Below are 22739 nucleotides of genomic sequence, written 5' to 3'. Positions count from 1 at the left end.
TTCTTTGCTGATAATAAAAATAACATACTGTATTTAATGCTAATGTCAATATATTTGAACATATTGATAAGGAACAACATAATTTTAATGAGAGTATATTTCAAAATACTTTTAAAGAACAACTTAATCCTAACAAGAGTATGTTTCAAAATATTAATCAGCCTTAATTATCACTAGACTAATACATGTATCTCTTCATCAAACCCTACCTAACCTTGTTGCGAACAGTGGTGCTATCTCTCAGTAATGTTCAGATCGAAGGAGGTAGAGAGGAAAAAGAAAACAAATTTATCCTTCTAACGATGCCACAGGCCAATGTCATGCCCTTATATTGTGCGACATTGTGTACTTAGTTCCATTTGATCATAACCATTGATTGAAAGCTACCATAGCTAATTCTCCAGTTTAGCGAATTTTTATTTTACAAAGTAAATAACTTCACTGTGTTAATATTTAAATTATGTTGTTATTTTACCTAGTTTCGAAGTTATATCCACATCCTCTGAATTCCGAGGAGGATGGATATAACATTGAAACTAGGTAAAATAACACCATAATTAAAATAACACAGTGAAGTTTTAATTTAAATACCTTAATAGTTCATGAGTATTAAAAGAGTGTAGCCTAATCAAGAATGAAGAGTTTACAAAATAGTTAAAATAGCTAACTTAAAGGATATATACAGAACTCCTTCCTTAATTATATAAAAAAAAAAAGAAAAAGGTACTGAAAAGGAGGGTTTATATGTGAGTTATGTGCAGTATTGTAATTTATGTCCATTGTACAACAGATGTTCATAAGACTGAACATAAATTAGAATGTATTAAGTTTTCTGTACAAAGCAGCATACTGCATCAGATCATACAAGTTAATTGCAGTTACACAATCATTCTGGAGTCAAGACCCCTGACCACTTAAATCAAATTTGCACTTTGTGAAACAAGCTTCAATATGATAAGACTCTTCATACTGCTGGTACATGTTTCCACGAAACAAAACATTTTTCATCAGTACAGTAACAAGCAATCACCAGGAAGATAAAATCTTAATAGAAGCATTTTTTCATACAGTAACAATGATTATGCACATTAAAAATTAGTTAATAAGAAATACTAGCCATTCAATAGGAAACATGGACACTCCAGCAGCAATGTCCTTGAAAATGTGCTATTGTTTGTTTTGTCAATATCATAAACTATCACCATTCTGGTCAGGTAAATGAAGTGACTTATAGCTCGAACGGAACCTGGTGAAGCTTGACCTTGATAGTGAAACCAGTTCTACGGGCGGTTAGGAGTGGAGGGGGTAACACTTGTTCAGTCTTGCTTGCATCTCATCACTGTAACATCAGCCAGTATCCAACCACACACACACACTACTGCGCTCTCCCTCCAAGCTTCACCAGATTCCGCACAAGCTATATTATAGGGTAAACTGTAGTGTAGTGATAACAGAAATTCAAAGTTCGTAATAGAGTTACAGAGTAAGACTTCACATGTTGTAAATTATATTACTGAGGCACTACTTTCCATGCAATCAAAATTCTGGCACATATTTAAGCAAACAGTACAGCATTATTACAGGGATCCAGTATGTAATAGAATATGGATTGTACTGCATCTGTACAAATCTTAGCAACAAATTACAAACTCACAGTAAAACATTTCAATGTGCCTTTCTAGCAAAATGGATGATGGAATAACTATTACGTAAAAACACCCTGTGACCATGTTTCCTGCTGAATATCCAAAACCTTGAATGAAACAATGTACTTTAGATATCCTATGTATCTCAATCTTGTGATTTTTTCCTCCATTAAGCAGAGCTCCATGTACCTGTATCCCACTCACACTTACACTGTATAAACAATGCAGAGTACATCAAGTGTTACTGTGATTTCTGCAGGAGAAAAACAATACAGCAAAAAACTAGTGATACTAAAAAAATGTTATTACAAAATCGTAAAAGGAACCCTTCATTTATTTCTTTCACAATTGTAAAAGATGAATGGCAAAAAGAAAATATACATTAAGGCTTACAGACTAACACAGTAAAAATTATACATCTCATTAGTTCAATATGTATTGATTCTGTCATAATTAAAAGCAAAAACAAGCTACCTACCAAAATCCGACTTCACCCAACAGGAAGAGGCAAAGACCTTGTTAAACAGCTCATTCTACCTTAAGATACAGCACAGACAAACGTTTGTTTCCGTAAAAAATTATATTGCAAAAAAATCTGACACACTCGAAACTCTCTCTTCCAAAAATAAGCATCTTGAAGTTGAAAATCAAGATACATATTTACCTCCACTTACGAAATATTTACAGTGGCATATATGTTTCACGTTGCCACATTTAATGCAATTGCAGAGTTTTCTCTTCCTAGACACTCAAGCACCATACAAGAGGTTACATCGTCACTATTCTTACCACCAATTATAATTCGGACCAAAGCATCCTTCCATCACTCCACAGAAACCTGAACTTTTACCTGGACGGTCCTCAGAACTGGTCCAAGAATTGGTGTATGTGTAACAATTGAAAAGATATCGGTCAGAATTATGTGTTCATTGTATAACGTGGAAGGATTTTGAAATACTAATAGACATGCCATAAGCTATAATTAGTTCATTGTTTACCTGAAAGGAAATATTAAGCGCATCTAGTAATGGACTGTCAGGTCTAATATGCAATCAGCTAAGTGTAAGATTAAATGGGGCACATCACATCTTACAACAAATCCGCAAAAGTTATGCTCCAAAAAATCCATCTATAATAATACATGCATTATCTCTTCATTTCTGCAGGAGTAATACTGAAAGTCTAAACTTCCAAACTGACCGAATGTGTGTATCTGCTACAAATGAACATGTACCAAACTCACTTCTCTTGTAGCAAACATTCAACTTCCTACAACTGTGGCCAAAGACTAAACCAACATCTCATAAAACTTCACACCAAATACCTGGTCATTATGCATACAACATACCACAAATTTCCGCAATTCGTGTTCAGTAACTAATGAGATGGGTAACCAACAGATGAGGCTTTTCTTAACAAAAAAAAACTGGATTTCATAACAGTACAGATAAATTACATTTCTGTAATATGTACTAAAAATAACAAAAAGTCGACTTAAAGATGAGATGTAGATTTGACAATTTTATTACACTTTTAAAATTCATTTTAAAGAATTTTCATTTTATATGTTTATTTTGAAACCCCAGACGAACTTCTTTCATGTTCTACAGCATAGGGGTTGTGCCATCAACACACGCTGGTCAATGATTTCGTCCCTGAAGTTCCACTTACAGTTCCTTTAAGAGTGGTAGGGAGTGACGTAAGTGGCAGGGAACAAGCCTTTGCGAGTACCAATTTCACCATGCCACCAGTGTTGATCTGAGCGGTCTGTAACTGTTATTACATCACCCCGCCGGAACTCCAATTCCCCAGGTTCCTGTGGCGTGAAGTCATACAGGGCTTGGACTAAGCACTGCAACCAAGTGAGTACAGTTTCAACAATGGTATTACATTACTAAAACTTAGGTGATATTAGCCAAAAGTATTTATGAAGAGCATTTTAATAAGTAACAGCTTTGAGCTTATAAAAATATTTGTCTCATATCTAATTAAGTGAAAAGAGGTATTTTTAATTTGTCATACATTCTCAACTCCATGAAAAGTAAAAACAAAAGTATGGTATGTCAATAACTTACTTCTTCCACAATTTCCCATATTTTTAATGCGAATATTACTTAATTTTTCTTTAATTTCTATGGTTCACAGAAATTGCATTTCAAGTCCTTGTTTGCATTAATGCAATTAGAATGGAGTAATGAATAATTGAGAAAAAAACTGTAAAAATATCAAATTTGACATTTATTATTTACTGATTTAGAAAAGGCATACATACATCATTGTACCAATTAAAAATTGTAAAAAGTTCTGGATAACACAACTGTAAACTATAATAATAATAATAATAATAATAATAATAATAATAATAATAATAATAATAATAATAATAATAATAATAATAATAATAATAATATGACATTAAGGAATTATATTATAATTCTATTGTTGAAATAAAAATAGGAACAAGTTTATCTGAAGGATTTCCCATTACTAAAAGTTTATGTCAAGGTTGTTGCATCTCCCCAACATTATTCAAAAAGCTATGGAAACATGGAAGAGAAAATGTAGTAGTATGGGTTTAATGGTTGGAGACAATTCTGTATATGCACTATTATTTGCAGATGATCAGTTACTTATACCTCACTGTCATTATGACTTAGCATGTATGATAAGAAAACTGTCCTCTTTCACTCCAACCAGTCTGATTTCCTCGTAACATGGCAATCACCATATAACAAAATTGTTCAACATTTTAAGAATAGGGCACTATTAGGCGGTCTATTACCCACCTCCTCAGGAACCATGTCCCTCAGCTTGACATCCTGTGACCTTGACACTGATGCTGTACGATGATATTCTACCAATTCATTCAAGCTGTTAAATTTAACAACCCACAGGAAGAACTTTCCTTGAGCATCACGAAGGACTTTGAAGTGTTGCACACCATCCGAGCATCTGAAATACAAACCTCAATTACTATATATTCCCGTATTCCTTTTTTCTTAAAATCCTTGCAGAAAGTCGGAAAAACAAAATGAAATAAAACAGATTTTCAATATTTTTGGATTTTGTCCAACATCTCTGAATGAAAAGTTGCCTTCAAAGAAGTGAAAAAGAGACGATTTTACATCTTTAAGTTACACTGTTGATGACAGAAAACTGCAGTAGCCTTATTCAACTTCTCTGAACATGTCACATGATAGCATTTTGTTTAAAGCACTGAAAGATTTTCAAGCCTAAACTGCAATGCACTCTCTCATCAAAGAGCTCTCATCTTTGGAAAACATTTTCCGAAGCTTGATCAGCTATCAACTGTCCCAGTCTGTAGTTTGATTCAGTCCATTAAGAGCATCAAACTATTGGACTGACTGGGATGCTTAATAGATCTATTAGGTCGCAGTGCTAGGGCTGTTAAAGTCCTCCCTCTCTTAAATTCAATTCAATATGTATAACTGTTTTATAAATTCTAAATTTCAGCTTTTTTGAAAGCAGACTGGATGACAAAAGCTTCTCAACCGAATAATAGCAGACTTTCCCTTATTTATTCTGCGTTTAATTCCCTTTCGAGTAGGTCTAATATTTATATTTGTTACAGTTGCTCCAAGGTATTTGAATTTTTCCACATGAATGAGTTATTTATAAATGATTTTACTGAATCCCTTTCAAAACTCCTATGGCACTCCTTCTTTGCAAAGCAGCAATTGTTATTTTTGTCGTGTTAATGAGAACTAAAAGAAGGTGAGTTTATAGTACTTTGTGATTTCTCTAAGAACTACTTTATCTTACAAGATGCTGCTCAGGGGATATAATTGGAACAGTGTACATATGACGATTCACCCATTTTCCATCTATTCAAGAAGCGACACAAGCAGCAAGTTCTTGTAGTTATTTCTGATTGTCTTATTCATGATAACATTGCTGTTCATTGTTTTCAAGGGGTACTTATGGCTTTTATCAAATCTCATTTTACTCCAACGCCATCAAAGATATACTATTTTTCTGATGGTTGTGGAGGACAGTACAAGAACAGGCTTAACTTCTTGAACCTGTGCTTATATGAAGAAGACTTTGTCAAAGCAGATTGGCATTTCTTTGCCACTTCTCATGTGAAAAGTTCTTGTGATGGGATTAGCAGCATTATAAAGAGATTGTCTGCAAGGGAACGTCTTCACCTTATTTATAACGAGAAAATCATACACCCACGCAGCTTTTTTGAGTGGGCTAAAATCAACATCAGTGCCATGCATTTCACTTGCAGCACAACACAACAACACATGGATGAGGACATGATCTTGAAGGACTGGAAGCTATCTGCCCAGACTATTGAAGGCACCTTGAAAATGCACTGTTTCATCCCTATAGGTAAAAATAAAATGCTCACCAGACCATATTCCATCTCAATAACTTCAAGGGTGGCAAAAATGACAAGAAGTGATGAACTAGAGTTCTCTGAAATAGTTCATTTCGTGACATGCTGGTAACTACTGGTGGCTGGCATACCACATTCCATCTCAATAACTTCAAGGGTGGCAGAAATGACAAGAAGTGGTGATGAACTAGAGTTCTCTGAAATAGTTCATTTCTCGACATGCTGGTGACTTCTGGTGGTTGGAATATATTCCGTCTCAATATCTTCAAGGGTGGCAGAAATGACAAGAAGTGGTGATGAACTAGAGTTCTCTGAAATAGTTCATTTCTTGACATGCTGGTGACTTCTGGTGGTTGGCATATCATATTCCATCTCAATAACTTCAAGGGTGGCAGAAATGACAAGAAGTGGCGATAAACTAGAGTTCTCTGAAATAGTTCATTTCTTGACATGCTGGTGACTTCTGGTGGCTGGCATGTGTTCTCGATTCATATGAAGATGAACAGAAAATGAAAGTGAATCTTCATCTCCATGATCCAGCTACCTTAAATTTCACATATCCTACAGCACTCGACATTCTTTGTGTACACCAGAGTGTCATCCTCACATTGGTGGATCCATTAACAGCAACAGAAAGAGCGTATACATTATCACAGGAAGAGAAAGAAAATGCGAAGAGGAAACTTTTGGCATAGAAACATCTATGAAATTCTGAAGCAAGTTTCGTACATAATTCAAATTATTTCTATGTGCAGGTTATTAGAAGTTAATCGAAATGAAAATAGGAAATTTTACCAGGCTGTAAACAAAATAAACAAGGATTTTCAACCTAAAATGGTCAAATGCAAGGATAAAAATGGTAATGTCATTGGAAATAATGAGGATATACTCAAAGATGGATGGAACATTTTGATAGAAGAAATGAAGAACTAAATATGGAGAATATAGAAAAGAGCAGTAGACCAAGAAGTAAGATTCCTTAACAGCAGAAATGTTTAAATACGGTGGGTCAAAGATAATAAAATCAATGTATAAATTGGTTGTTAACATATGGGAAAATGAGAAAATGCCAAGAGAGTGGAAAATTGGCCATATTTACCCATTATACAAGAAGGGCGATAAAACAGACATTATTAAATATGGCCTATAAGATCCTATCTACAGTTATATTACAACAAATTAATAAATTTGCAGAAAATGTATTTGAAGAGTATCAACGTGAATTCTGACAAAACAGAGGTACTATGGAACAGATCTTTGTTATGAAGCAAATAATGGAAAAATGCTATGAATATATCACTCCTCTATATATTTTATTTGTCGACTTCAAGCAAATCTTTGATAGTATTAATAGAATATACCTCATAAATGCAACATATGAATGTGGGATTCCAAGTAAACTTCTAAGACTTGCTGAAATGAGTTACAAAATAATGAAGCTTGAGTGACTGCAGGAGGATTAATGAATCAAAATTTTTAAGTGACAACCAGAGTAAGACAAGTAGATGGTCTGTCTGCAGTACTGTTTAATTTAATTATGGTAAAAGTATTGAAAGAACTTAATTTGTCTGGAATGATAATATACAAATCTAACCAAGTCTGTGTCTATGCAGATGACATTGCTTTGATAGCGAGAAATATCCCGGCTCTACAAGAAATGGTAACATTAATAGAAACAGCAGCAAAACCAGCTGGATTGGTTATCAACATAGATAAAACCAAATATATGAATATGGAAGTGGGTCATGGTGCTAATCTTAATACAGATATTACATTGGGAAAGAAAGTGTTAATCATTTTATTTATTTAGGAGTTAGAATTTCTTGCTCAGGATAGGGACTAATGGTGGGCTTATGTGAGGGCAGCAATGAACCTCCGGATTCCTTAAAAGCCAGTAAGTAAGTAAGGAGTTAGAATTAATAATAATGGAGTCATAACAGAAGAAATAAATAATAGAATAATAATGGGAAACAGAGCATATTTTGCAAATTTTATTAAGACAAGCAACAAAACTTAAACTGTATAAAACCCTGATTCGACCTGTGGTAGCATACTCAGCTGAATGCTGGACAATGAATAAAGATGATATAAATGCTCTACGAAGATTTGAAAGAAAAATCATCCAGCGTATTATATGTACTAATATGTGAGAATGAAATATTGAGGATTAGATCTAACTTAAGAGATTGACCATGTATTAAAAGAGAGGATCTGTTGAGACATATTAAATTCTTGAGACTTGGTTGGCTGGGTCATGTAAAAATGATGCAAAATGATAGGACACCAAAATATCTGTTGAACAATGTAATAATAGGCGTCAGAAAGAATGGAAAGCCAAGGAAAAGATGGCTGCAAGACATGGAAATGGATCTGAAGAGTATGGGAATTAGACGATGGAAAGAATTGGCACAGCAGAGAAGTGATTGGTCGAGAATTGTGAGAGAAGCCAAAACCAACCCAGGACTGTAGTGCTATGGAAGAAGAAGGTTATTAGAAGTGTATGTACTGTTTTAAAAATCGGGGTTTTTATGTGATCCTAGTGGGATTCCATTTTGAAACTTTCAGAATTTGTTGAAAAAGGTCACCTGAACAAAATATCTTAAATTGAGATTTTTTTTTTTTAACTTTTCGAAATTGAAAAAAAAAAATAAATAAATAAATAAAAAGCTGAATTACCTAAAAAAAATGGGTTTGCTTATATGCCTAACCCTATCAAGTTACATGCCATATTTTAGCCTATTTCAAGAATTTTAAAATAATATATGTTTCAGGTCTGAAGCTATCATAGTAATCTAGTAAATGAAATTTAATTATATGGCAGCTATAGAATACTGTTCCTTTAGCAACTTTAAAAATTCAATATTTCAAAAATGGAAAGTGGAAAAAAAAATTCTTACAATATTAAATTATCCCATGATAAAGTGCAGGTATACAAAAAAAAAAAAAAAAAAAAAAAAAATTAGAAAAATTCATGACATTGATATTTTACACATGGTTGATTTCTCCTCACAAAACAAATTATGTCTTTCTCATCAATTCCAGCAACTAAATACTTCCGTGAAACCCCTTTTAACCTAACATGTAACTGCGGAATTCTTGTAATATTTTATTAATATTTAATAATTAACAGACAAGTGAAAGCTAGTATCTCAATAATTCTGTACAGTGGGACAAATGCGTTTGCTTTTTAAGCCTGCAATCTGGTTTTATGGCGAAAAGTTGTAGTCTCATTTCTACTTCTGCATTTTGTCTTATTTTGGTATTTTGTTTTAGTGGATGCATACACAGAGAATCTAGTGATGAAAGTGATAAGTATTATTTTCCGAATAATAATAATAATAATAATAATAATATTATTATTATTATTATTAGTATCGCTGGTTTCATGTTATTATTGCCTCATATTTTCGTAGCATTTATATGCTTTTATAGTACTCGCTAAGTTTAAAATAGCCACCGACGCAGCTCAGTCGGCTAAGGCCCTTGCCTACCGATCCAGAGTTGCGCTCGGGCGTTGGTTCGATACCGTTTGGGTTGATTACCTGGATGAGTTTTTTCTGAGGTTTTCCCCAACTATAAGGCGAATGTCAGGTTATCTATGGCGAATCCCCAGCCTCATCTCGCCAAATACCATTTCACTATCACCAATCCCATCGATGCTAAATAACCTAGTAGTAGATACAGTGTCATTAAATAACCGAGTTTAAAAAAAGTACAAAATAAAATTTGAAATCATACAGTGCCCACGGTATCCCAACAACATACTTTGAGAAACGCTACTCTATGGTAATTCAGCAGTTGTCTAGACTGAACGAAGAGTGGCCTAGTGTGGACATTTTCGGAAATCGCCATCAGAGATAATAGCGATAATGGTAATCACGATTAGAGTCTCCAGTATTATAAGCAGTACAGATCCCTGTGATGGCTAAGGATAATGTTTTCAGAACACGTAATATGCTGCTGTGCCGCACGCTGTAGCTACCGTGACGATACAAGCAGACATAAGGGTAGTGGCTATAAGGACTAGGGAGTCCTCGTCTCAGGAAGTAAGACACGGGCAGTACATGATGTCCACTCAAAATGAATCATATGTTACCTTTAAGCCTCGACCCTATTGAAATATATGTCTATTACCTAGGTTACCATATGTCAGCATTTATGCGAACATGTCCGCTTTTTTACAATAAAAATAGTCGTCTGCATACATTTTTGAAGATCCTCTATTTGTCCGCGTTTTTCATATTGAAGTCTTATTATTAATTTCTGTTTCGTTTGGTCTTATGTTGCTGTGAGCTGTATATTGCAATGTATGTGATTGTTAAATCTGTAAATGCTGTTTATCCAGATACATCCTTCATTTTGTTAATTGTAAATACTTAATGTCAACATTACAGATAAATTCTGTAGGACAAATTAATATATCTATAATAATTGTAAATAGCAGTGAACTTGTCAAGTTATTAAATTCCATGAATTATACTTAAGTTACCATCGATTCTGTGAAAGGCATGTTTCAGTGAAATTTAATTTCAGACATTTTACATGCAAATGTAAGCTATGTTTGACTATTTGTATAGTGAGTAACAAGGAATTGTTAAAGAAAATAAGATCTAGTGATAAATATGCAGAAGCTGCAAAAGTGACATAAATGACGAAGTTGGTAGGTACAAGGAGTTCGTCAGTGAGGGGAATGTGTCAGCATTTTCAGATTTCAGAATATAGTAACCCTAGGTACTATTACCAGAAATGTAAATATCAGTACCATAAGTTCCATCCGAAACTCTGCCTTTCACAATTTAAATGAAAATGTAAACACATACATGAAAAGTACAACAAAACCAGTTTCTACTTTGCAAATCACGTTTAGGTATTTCAATTTCGCAAGATTTACTGTAACTATCTACCTACACACTCATTTCTCTGTAATGGTGTTGGAAGTGGTTCTCAAAGAAATAATACCAATGTAATTTTATTCTTACTCAGATTTGACTTACTTTACTGAAAGAGAGAAATCTCCTGGAGAACTTTCACTAACTCGTATTAGGAACGCTCCTTCATGTTTATTTAAGAGCAACTTTTCAGCATCAGCTCTTGTGATTCTTCCATAATACCAACTGAAACATAGGTTATAAAACTCAGGATCCAAACATCAGAAGAAGTTCCAATTACAAATAATAAAGACATATCCTAAATTTAAAAATTATCACTCTTGTCTATTAGGCTAGGCTACTTGAAAAAAAAATAGACATTATGTTAGGCCTGTTTGAAGAGTTCACGGAAAGAATACGCTAAGTCACATTTTGTTTATTTTTGTCTTTTGTTCCGATCAGCTAGCTCATAAAGTGAACTAACTTCCAAATAAATCAGAATGGCAAAAAGCCTGCTTTGTAACATGGTGATTTAAACAAAATGAGACGTAAATTAATACCGTCTTAACAGTGTATTAAAGTTAAGAAATGCTTCCTTATAAAATTTAAGAAAATTGACTTGCCATATTCTTTCCGTGGACAATTCATATACCCTACAGTAAGTTATAATTGGTGTTGTGTTTAACATCCATGAGCAGCAGTAATGTCCCTTGGATTATGAATGTTTTAAGTCAAGAGGAAAACACAATTCCAACTCAAACTGTAAGCCTATACGTATCACAAAATTAGTCGAAGTTGCATAATTTTTTCGGTATTTAAGTGAAATTACTATCATAACTACAAGCAGTTAGAAGGCACCATGTGCTGTCCCAGATAGTATTTCTGCACAATAAAACACTGAAAAATTAACCATATAAGCAAAAATCTGAAACATTTTTCTCAGTTTTCCTACGTTCTTAATCCTTGAATTTTGTTACAATATTATAATACATGAAACGCTATAAAAAAAAAGTTTACTTCAAGTAAAAACTCTTGGGTATGCTTACTACTTACTCGTGACTCTTCATTTCTATGTAATTGCTAGGTATCAAGCCTTCTTTACCATCTAATTCAGCTCTATACCAATTCATATCATCTTCCATATTTAGAATCTGTCAAAAAGAGATTGACAGGAATAATTAACTTTCTCAATCAAACACAGAATGAACTGAAAGTACACAAATAATATATATATAATGGCAATACAGTATTTTATAACATAACCTACGTATATAACACGTTTAAACTATTTTTACAAACCTTTAGCACCTGGTTCTTTCTAAAACTAAGTTCATCATCTGCTGTAGCATTAAAATCGTGTTTTGCAATAGCCTCCATGTTGAGAGTCCTTTCAATAATAGTCTTTTCTTTTTTTTCAATTTCGAATGACACTATTATCACTGCACAAACAAGGTTAGGCCTTCATGAATCTGATCCCTCGTTGGTTGCTCACCTACAGGCATAAAGCTGATATATATTACTGCAAGGGTGGTATTAACCGCACAAAAAGATTAATAAGTGTTCTCTATAAAGCACACACGATATAAGAAGACATTGTAAGTAATAGTTTCCGATTTTCACGTGCTCTTACAAATAAATCTCGACTACGATCACAAATCACTCCCACTAGAATCCATTCCGATATCCATTTCCTTGGTTCTCTTCGATTACAGATTAATCCGCCTACGCACAAATATGTCCCACTTGTTTTCTTTTAATTTAAAAACATAGCTTTGAAAATCAATACACTAACTAATAACAACTTAGTTTAAATGCACTTTGTTTGAATTACGAATTTGAATCAATTACATATGCAATAAAAATGTAATACATAGGTATCTATTACCATTGGCGTAAGCACAATATCGTCAAAAGGCAAAAATTTCTTGGTTAACAAACGAAGATCAACCAGCGATTTCTTGGGATATGAATCACCCATACGCACATATACACACGGATTACGAACACGTACACAAGCGTATCATTTTGCGATGTATCATTCGTGCAGAAGGATGAATGGTACATGGTAAATTACAGACTTTACTACCGATTATTGTACATTGCCATTAAAAGTGTTTCAATGAAAGTCAATAAACGTTGTGTTCCAATTCAGATTAATATGAGTATGCAATTGAAACACAAAAAATCATCGTATTATTGTATGACAACAATAATACCAAAATGTACAAATTGCATTTTATATCAAATGTGATCGAGATCATTATTGACATAGGGAAATTTCTTTCTGACCAATTTGGAATACTCGTTGCGAAACAGTCTTCGATCTCGATCATCTGTTGCATATTAACAAAGTAAATAAATGTAAAGTACCTGATTCTTTCTTGTAAGGAAGGTAGGCCTATTGAAACTCATTTATGTCGTAGAACCTAATATCTATATTGCTAGGAGTGACTGATTTTGTTGTCTTAAAGTAAGCCTATTTATATAGAACAAATGCAAATAATTTATTTTATGCTTTTTCTTTACAGTATGAAGCTCTGTCAACAAGAATGGCTGGTTCAGAGCTCGCAAGAAACAAATGGGTCGATTCGGTGTCTTGTAATTATGTTGTTGCTGTCATATCTGCTGCTCATTCAGAACTCGGTGAGTGTAATTTGTCTTTCAACGAGTAATAATAACAGTAATTGAATTCGCGTTGGTAAGTTAAATAATCTACGTTTAAGTACTGGTTCTGTCCTTTCGACAAACATAGGCCTACATTCCAAAAATTAAAGCAGTAAGAAAAAGTGAGCGAAAAACATTAAAATTTGAAATAACTTGAAAAAATCTAAAAAAAAAGTCCCAACTTTCGCAAGTAAATTTAAAAAAGAAATTTGCAAAAACAAAACACTAAATATAGACAACTTCTAAATTGCATTTCAGTAATTTATAATAACGATCAACTTAACATTCTTAAGCTAATATAGTCTAATCTAACCTATGTCAACGACGAAACAGTGAAGTAAATAACAAACTACGATCACTTACCTCACATCAATGAAGACGTGGATACATTTCTCCAACTTTCATGAAAAAACAATGCATACGCTCACGATGATCTGGATATGCCCTCTTGAACATCAACTCTGCTAAATTTCAACATCCGTAAATCAACCACCATCACGAGACTTAGAACTACACGCTCTTTCCATCACCAGAACTAATCTCACAGAGACAGAAACAAAATGAAAACAATCGAATTAATGTGACGTCATCAAACATCGATTTACACACGTGCGGGTCGCGACAGGATCTTGCGCGGACTTGGTTAATAAAAACCTAAACTAACAAAACCTAACCTTCGTATATGCAAGATGTGTAACCAGAACACGATGGGAACTGCTTGATTTAATCTGGAATGTACACGCGAAAATAAATTCACCTAAAGTTCACGCTGGCGCTGCATGAGAGTTAAGTGCTTGCGCCAGACCCAAATGGTTCCTGTTATAAACATCAAACATAAAATGACTGACCACCACTTCCAATCGGACGATATCCGTCAATAAATAAATATAATAAATCTAAACTACGATTGTTTTCCGCTCACTTTTTCTAAGTGTTTCCACATTAGGAATAATAATCAGAATGATTTAAGATATTAATTTCACGAAATATTAAAACCAGTACTTATAGATAATTACCTTAGCGGTAACCCTAACATAATTTCCAATGTTGTGTAGTTAATGAATGTTGGCAATTTGTGTTGAATCCGAAAATTTTGGACGAGCAGAGTAGAATGAATATTTAGAGTGTGGCGAGAATCTAAAAATAAATGCCTTGCCTGACTTATACGTTGACGTATTTCCTCTCTGTGACTCAAAAAAATCTTGTGGGCTTACGTCCTATAGACAAAACATGACATACAAAGTTTTCTATAAATTTCTGCATCCGTCATAATGTACAGCCTACTATATTATGTTAAATATTTATGGAAATATGGTGGGATAATGACTGAGATTAAACAAATGTTCCGCATAGAAAAATGTTTAATAGTGTCTTTGTCCACCACAAATTTAATGCCCTTCACTGTATATTCAGGGCTGTATTTAACATTTTTGCAGCCACCAGTGTAACTCAGTCAGCAGAGATGCCTGTCCACCAGGGTTGTCAACTCTTGTAAACCAGGTCGCATGTCCTCTGATCATGCTCACTGCCTCCTTTCTGGGATTGATAAAGTATCTGTGGAACAAAGCTTTCTTCTTAGACTGTACAACTATGGGTGGACTTTACTCATTCCTCTCCCCACTTGATACTTGCATTTTGCTGTTTTTTCAACCTGTATTCTGTTGTTTACAAATATTAATCCTACTAACCAACATTAACATATTACATAAAACATCTGTTCTTAACGAGTATCATGAACATGCTGTTGTGATAACCAGTTGATATTTACATATAAGCTAAACATCAGTGTTACATAAATTAATTTAGCAAAGTGTATATGATGTGTACGTGTTTACAGTAGGCCTACTTAGGATTATGAAGTGGCATTATCTCAAGCTAACCACAATGTTTTGTGAGTAATCTGACAATATAAACTAATAATAACTATTCAAAATTCCAATTTTTCAAATAAAGTATTCAGACTAAGAAGGGTTTTTCAATTCATTTAAGATTTTCTATATTGCCACTTGATGTAGGGACTGTGTTATTTTAACATATTATATTTTTTAAAGTGAAAACAAGTCTATGTTATAACCAATAAAATTTTAACATATAAAATCAGTGTTTAATAGAGTAACTTGACGAAGTTATTGGACTTATATGATTACATGTTTATAGCATTTAGGAATATGTAGTGGCATTATCATTTCATACTACCCCGATAAGTTTTGTGTATTACAAGTGAATAATCTTGGTCATTGTTGCATCCACCAATCACAATAAATTAGGGAGGGAGGGAACATCATTGTACATAAATCACAGATCATCATACACGTTGTAGGTCCCTGTGTCAGAACCTGGGAAAGTTTTCTACACAACCTGCCATATACTGAAAATTAACAGGACTAAAATACGGTAACTGACGAATATTTACGTTCTGAAGAATATTACGTATACTGTGGATCAGTCTTGTGAAAAAAAATATATATATAGGCCTATGCTTTGATTATATTATTTTTATAATTTTAACATTAAAGCCGCTAGAAAAGTAGCCAGGTCGCCAAGTGGAAATTTTCGTCGCCATAAAGAACATAAAAGACGCCAGAATGGCGACAAGTAGCCACATCTGGCAACTCTGTTTCCAGGTTCCACATACACCGTGAGGAGACGTTTTAGAGAGTGTGGCATACTAGTAGGGTGTCGTTGAGCTGTGAGAGAACATTGATGATGGAAAATGTCATGGACCGTCTAGCGTATGCTACTCTTCAACAGGACTTTGATTGGAGAAATGTCATTTGTTCCGACAAGGTAATTTTCTCCAGTAGCAACGATGGTCCTGCCCTAGTTTATCGTATGGATGGCCACCGATACAATGAACGCTTTGTGAAATTACTTAACATGTCGGGTCGCTTGAGCATCACGTGTTGGGGGTGGATGTCATACAATGGGGCAGGACTTCTGGAACTCATCGACGATAAGTTTACAGCAGAAGTCTACAAACACATTTAGGCAAATGTAACGATCCCTTCCGCCCGAGAACGATATCCAGAAGGAACACTTTTCTTCTAGCAGGATAATCACATGATACACACCGCCAACCGGATTCAAAGATGGTTTACGAGGAGGCCTGATGTCGACTGGCGTTCAAAGTCACCTGATATGAATCCAATTGAAAATTTGTGGCTACAATCAAACGGATGCTACGCTCTAATTGGGCAGAACAACCACCCGTTCGGACAGCTGACGAATTGTGGGACAGAGTTCTAAATGCGTGGGAGGTGGTCATGAATTTAGATCTGTTCCATAATCTTGTGGACTCCATGCCACACAGAATGAGCGCAGTTGTTGACGCAGCTGTTTTGTGGACGAGATACTAGTCCCCGCCAGAGACCTTTTTTTGTTAATATATTAACAAATTGTTTGTTTTTTATTTAATTATTTATTTATGTTTGATATGCGTCCGGTTTTTTTTAGGATGTGGAACAAGTATTTTTGTTTATACAGGCCAGGTCTCGCCAATTAATAGCCCACAGGTGATGGGCAATAATATTTTTACAAGGTAGGCATAACGAAGTTTATTAACAAATACCATTTCACATTTAAACTAATAAATTACCGTAATTAAAAACTAAAATAAAAAAAATTTACCATATCGGGAGGCGAACTCACAACCTTTGGTATGCATGTCAGACATCTTGCCACTGGGCCACACACAGCACGTAAGGTTGGTTACATTGTAGGCGGACGACTTTGAAGAGATATCACAGCAATGCTTTGAAGTGCAGTGCGTTTACACGAGTGAGCCGGGCGATAGAACTTAGCTTTTCTATCAACCAAGAGTCGGCACATTCTTTTTGCCGTTAAGTGTACATATCAGCCAGAACCTCAATCAGAGGGTTGATAGATATTACAATATTTCAGGCGGCCGCGTTGCATTTTATAAGAACTTGGAACAAAAAGAGTTCCCGCGTTTCGACGCATTAATTGCTATGTTTGGCTCTACATACCTTTGCGAACACATTCTCAGTCATGAACATGAATAAGAGTAAAACTAGGCCACGTTCGTCCGATGTTGCATTGGAAGCAGTGTTACGCATTCATTCTGCTCAAACAATTTTCCCTGACGTGAATTTCGGTGAAATCGAAGAAATGGCAGGTGTCTTTCCAACTACAGATAAAAAGGACAATTTTATTGTGTTGTATTTTGTAAAGGCTGATTGTTGTAATTCTTGAATTCTTTCTACGTGTCATAAAATGTGCCGTCCATAGCCTACACCTCACTGGCTCACTCACCCCTTCCATGCGTGTCTCCCTCTCAGGGATCGGTATTCCTTCTCTTTCCCACTCTCGCGCCGTCTCTCTCCAGGGCTCGCTGGCTCCCATGAACCCAGGGCTGCCACGCGGCATCGCGGTGGCTGCCCACTTGGAATGGTCTGTAATAAGGGAATATAAATTCGAAGTTGGATTCATTATGTAAAATTGGCTGAGGAGCTAAGTGATAAGTACTTCAATACTACAACTGAATCGCTTACGTTAGTCTAACCTTGAATGGTTTTTTATTTATTTTTTTCGATTTACAAATCCAAAGTATGGGTTATATCAATGTATGAAGCGACATTCCGAAATTAGTCCTAGCCCAAAATAAATTTATGGCTATAGTTTACTCAAAGTGTATCGTACGTCGTATGTCTGTTATGACTTGAATATTGCACAACTCGCGATTACAAATCAAACGAGTGGTAGCTCTGATCTATAGTTGCTCTCGATGCCGAGTTATTACTGAGAGCGCGACACTGCTAATTTTATACGCAACCATAGCGAGTAAACGCAACTTCAGCGCCCTCGTGGTCGTAGGGAAGGGAGATTACGTCGTGACCCAAGTTACATTGTTTCATGACCAAACTATTAATGACATTGATATTCGGCTGTGGCTCATAGTCTTGTTACAGTAAGCATTTGAAATTCTGTCTTTTTGTGTTTCACAACGGATTCTGGAATGGGTTCCCATACTCGGTGCGAGGGAAGACATATTCTACTGTAAAAAGTATTTTCACGAAGGTAACATTTTCTCATACTTCACACGTAAAGTAAGTAATCCGGCTTTCTACTGTGACGTGATTGAAGTAATATATTTTCCGCGGATAGGGAACTGGCCTGTCGCAAGATGGGGTAGTCTGTGACGCCAGAACAGGCAGCATTGCCATATCTCTGCAGTGGCGGCGATGACCTCATTTTACGCATTTCGCAACAAGTTATTAAGTTCCTGTAGCATGTTCGAATAATATTACTGATTAGGCTACAGTTTAGTTTCTTGAAATGTCGTTCATATGACATAATGAAGTGAAATCGTTTAAATATCGACCTAAATAAGAAGTTGAACTTTTGTTTTCTGGACTACACATAAATCGCATTTTCTGTAATCATATCTTTAATATATTTTACTTAATTCACAAATTGTAAAATTTTGGAATTTAATTTGTTATATACTCGTATTTAATTAATTTTTCACAAATTCACATAAAATATACACACATTTACATAAATAGGCTATCTATATAATATATAGAGTATCCCATAATCTTTTGGACATAATCTTAGTGTATTTACAATAGTTTTATGTTTACGTTATGGGGTAGATCAAAACCCACCATTTGGTGTAGAACTTTTATACTGTACGGAATGTTACAGAAATTTGTAGTAACACAAAGTTACAGTTTTTAAATGGGACATTCTATATTTCATTCCATACATTTTTTTGCACTCTTCATCCTGATAAGCATGACGTAGGCCTACTATATAGCTTTGTATTGAGGTCATTAAAAAACAATTTAAAGATCATATTTATATATTATGGTGAAACACGTATACATAAATGTGGTGATACACCACAACTAGTATAAATGTTGATGGAAATACGTGTGTGTGTGTGTGTGTGCGTGCGTGCGCGTGTGTGTGTGTGCGTGCGCGTGTGCGTCATCGTCCTTGCAGTAACTCCTATGTGCAGGTTATGAAATTTTTTCAGTAGGAAGAAAAAACACTTTTATTCATCTTTGGCAGTAGTGCATAGGAGTTGTGGTGAATTCTTACATTTTCGAAAGAAAGAAATATAATTACATGTAGGAGATTTTATTATTTGCTGTATCACTATTTAAGTTATTTAATAGAGCAAAAATCTGAAAATCGATAAATGTGTCACATAGGAGTTATTGCCGGAAGAATGACGATATATATACCGGGTGAATCACTTAAAACTTGCACCGCAAATATTTTTGAAATGGAAGGTGATTTTGATGTGCGGTTTTCACAGAGTTAAATTATAGATAAGGGCTCGTATTTGTAGCCCATACACAGATTTTAATAAGTATAAGAAAATGTACTTTTTTACGCAACATACATTTTTTTTAAATGGAATAATGCCTATTGACATGAAAAAAAATAGAACTGGAGAAAATTAGAATGTCAGTGGTTTTCTTTGTAGGATTCTAGTTCAAACAGTTTACAATAAATTGTATTTTGAAAATTGTAAAGACCAATAGTTGTCTGTGCCATATGTTAGCACAAACTAAATAAAAACAAAAGTGAACACACTAATTCTCTGTGAATTCTGACAAAGAAAGAGAAAATTAACAATCAAAGGTTTTGTTCAAAATGACCACCACCAGCTTGAATACACGCCTCCAGTCTCCATGTAGGCCTAAAGATTTCTGCACATGTTCTAACATTTCACCAGGAATTTCAGCGCAGGCAGCAGTAATCCGTTCTTTCATATCATCTCGTGTAGTCAGTATTTCCTTGTAGACAGTGTCTTTCAGATTTCCCCACAAAAAAAATGTAAAGGGGTCAAATCAGGTGAACGGGCCGGCAAGATACAGGTCCTCTTCGTCCAATCTAACGATTTGGAAACAATCGGTGAAGACAGTCTGTAGTACGTCGTGCACTATGGGCCGGACAACCATCATATTGATACCACAAGTTCCTCCTAGTCTGCAGTGGAACATCTGTGGAATTTGTCTGTTAGGAGATTGAGATACGTTTCCGAATCCAGTGTTCCTTCTGTGAAAAAAGAATCTATGAGCTGATGGTTCACTATTCCACACCACACGTTTACACTCCATGAATGCTGACGTTCCACCTGACGAAGCCAACGTGAATTGTCTACAGACCGATAGTACATGTTTCTGAGGTTAACGTGACCATGATTAATAAATGTTTCTTCGTCACTAAACAAGATACATGACAAATCTGGGGTATCATGTCTTAATGCCCACGTATAAAAGTTAACACGATTCTCAAACATTTCCATGCAACTCTTGATGAATGATGAAGAGAGATGTGATAGGGATGGAACTTATGCCTATGGAGAATGCGAATTATACTTCGTTGACTCATGCCACTTCCTCTGCGATTGCACGGGAACTAGTATGCGAATCTACTGCAACAACAGCCAGTACATTAATCTGTCCCTCTTCTCCAGTCACTGGTTTCCTTCTGTTACGTTTTCTCGGTGTTACGCTGTCTGTTTCACGTAATTAGTTGAAGACATTCACAAATAATTCTCGAGATGGTTGACGTCTATTGGGATATCTTTCTGCGTACACTGTACAAGCACGAACAGCACTCTTCCTACATTTTCCATACACCATGGGGATGTCGGCTTTTTCTGCGTTGGGAAATACCATCTTCTACGCACGTCCTATTTCTTGAACAATCCCAGAGTAACTGACAAAGTCGCAATGCAATCAGTGTCCGGAAAACACAATGTCAACAAACATAACATCGTAGCCTAGCAACTAAGCAGTTGAATGGGATAGACAACTGTTGGTGTTTACAATTTTCAAAATAAAATTTCTTGTAAACTATTTGATTTAGAATCCTGTAAAAAAATTGACATTCTAATTTACTCTATTTTTTTTTCATGTTAATAGGCATTGTTCCATTTAAAAATGTTTGTTGTGTAAAAAAGTACACTTTCTCATAATTATTAAAATCTGAGTATGGGCTATAAATACGAGCCCTTGTCTATAATTCAACTCTGTGAAAACCGCACATCAAAATCACCTTCTATTTCAGAAATATTTGCGGTGCAAGTTTTAAGTGACTCACCCATATATACAGGGACATCATTTTATTTTTACTAACATTTTTAATATCAACTTGCCTATACCTCTGGATCAACGCCGTTTGCTACCCCCTTCCTCGACTGGAGTTCGATGATACTGGCGTAATATACAAACAAATCACTTTACTAGGTATAGGATGGAAGAAAAGTAGTTCATCCATTTACATAAACTAGGAAATATTGCGCTTTTGAGTTTGATCATTTTCATTAGGTTTTTATTTAATCAAAATACAGTACAGTATTAAAAATGAGTGTTTTTACTCACGAACCGAGCTGTCCATGTGGACGTATTCATTAGGCTGTCTGTAGCACATTAGCGTAAAATATAGTGAATGAAGTTAAATTGAAAAATAATCATAATATGGATATTTAAACAGATTTTTGAAAATGGTGGCCGTTCATTTCGATACAGGCTTCAGTTCTAATGTGTATATTATCGCACTATAGACTATTGTACACAATCCCAATTACTAGTTTCGTTCTTCGTACTAGTAACTCATGTTGAAATAATTCTGTACCTACTCTATAAAAGAGTATCTTACGTACTGTAAATTCAATCTTCACTTCTGCCCGATCCGAAAAGATAAAATTACTCAGACATACCATCTACTGTCCGTCCAAGTGGTTATGTCGTAGGGTCGTAGAAAGGGAGGAAATCACGTGACAGTTAATTACTTAACGAGGCCCTTTTAGTTAAGTTATTTTAAACAGTTGTATAATATTATGCAGACGTCCAATTCCTAACAGAAATTAATGTTCTCAGAAAAGAGCTAAGACAGCCCAGCCATAGCTGGCGAATAAAAGCTGGTGCGGGAAACCGGGATACGACGTAGGCAAATGGACGACAGTTCCTGTGCGAAAATTATTCAATATTGAAAGCTCTTTCGTCACTGGAAAACGCGAACATATTTTTGGAACGTGCTGTTTACTATGACCGTAAGGCTACTATGACTGTATATGTGGTCCTGGATCTGTGTGAAGGACGGTTGGACGTCATTAGTAGAAGGGGTGGGAGTGAAATACATTCAAAAACTCAAGTACAATAAAAATTGAAGTAAAAATAAAATGATGTCCCTGTATATAAAAAGAGACTAATG

The 22739-nt window shown here is 35.0% G+C and overlaps 2 protein-coding genes across 9 annotated transcripts in view; one reads left to right on the top strand and one right to left on the bottom strand.

The window, feature by feature from the left end:
• Nucleotides 1–1962: 1962 nt before the first annotated feature.
• On the bottom strand, nucleotides 1963–14041 carry drk (growth factor receptor-bound protein 2 drk). Of its 2 annotated transcripts, none has more exons than XM_069835050.1 (5): nucleotides 13908–14041; nucleotides 11934–12031; nucleotides 11007–11126; nucleotides 4433–4598; nucleotides 1963–3498 (listed from the first exon to the last, which is right to left on the bottom strand). In XM_069835050.1, exons 2-5 carry the CDS (start codon nucleotides 12020–12022, stop codon nucleotides 3325–3327), a joined length of 549 nt encoding a protein of 182 aa, XP_069691151.1. In that variant the 5' UTR covers nucleotides 12023–12031; nucleotides 13908–14041; the 3' UTR covers nucleotides 1963–3324. The 2 variants fall into 2 exon arrangements, with proteins under 2 accessions (XP_069691151.1, XP_069691150.1); XM_069835049.1 differs by lacking the exon at nucleotides 13908–14041 and adding an exon at nucleotides 12180–12313.
• Nucleotides 12337–22739, top strand: part of LOC138706092 (mitochondrial uncoupling protein 4-like) — a 107239-nt gene continuing 96836 nt past the window's right edge. For 2 of the 7 annotated variants that reach the window (XR_011333898.1, XM_069835046.1), the window contains exons 1-2: nucleotides 12800–12945; nucleotides 13409–13523. Coding sequence is in view for 6 of the 7 variants with exons in the window: in XM_069835046.1 (XP_069691147.1) it covers nucleotides 12911–12945; nucleotides 13409–13523 (150 nt within the window). In the remaining variant the exon portion in view is untranslated. Of the gene's footprint in view, nucleotides 12476–12799; nucleotides 13273–13408; nucleotides 13524–22739 lie in introns of those variants that run through there. The other 5 variants (XM_069835045.1, XM_069835043.1, XM_069835048.1 and 2 more) reach the window with 5 other exon arrangements.

This window comes from Periplaneta americana, chromosome 9 (assembly GCF_040183065.1).
Source record: "Periplaneta americana isolate PAMFEO1 chromosome 9, P.americana_PAMFEO1_priV1, whole genome shotgun sequence".
NCBI classification, from domain to species: Eukaryota; Metazoa; Arthropoda; class Insecta; order Blattodea; family Blattidae; genus Periplaneta; species Periplaneta americana.
Note: the sequence above shows the minus strand (reverse complement) of the source record. Positions and strands in the feature narration are given on the sequence as shown.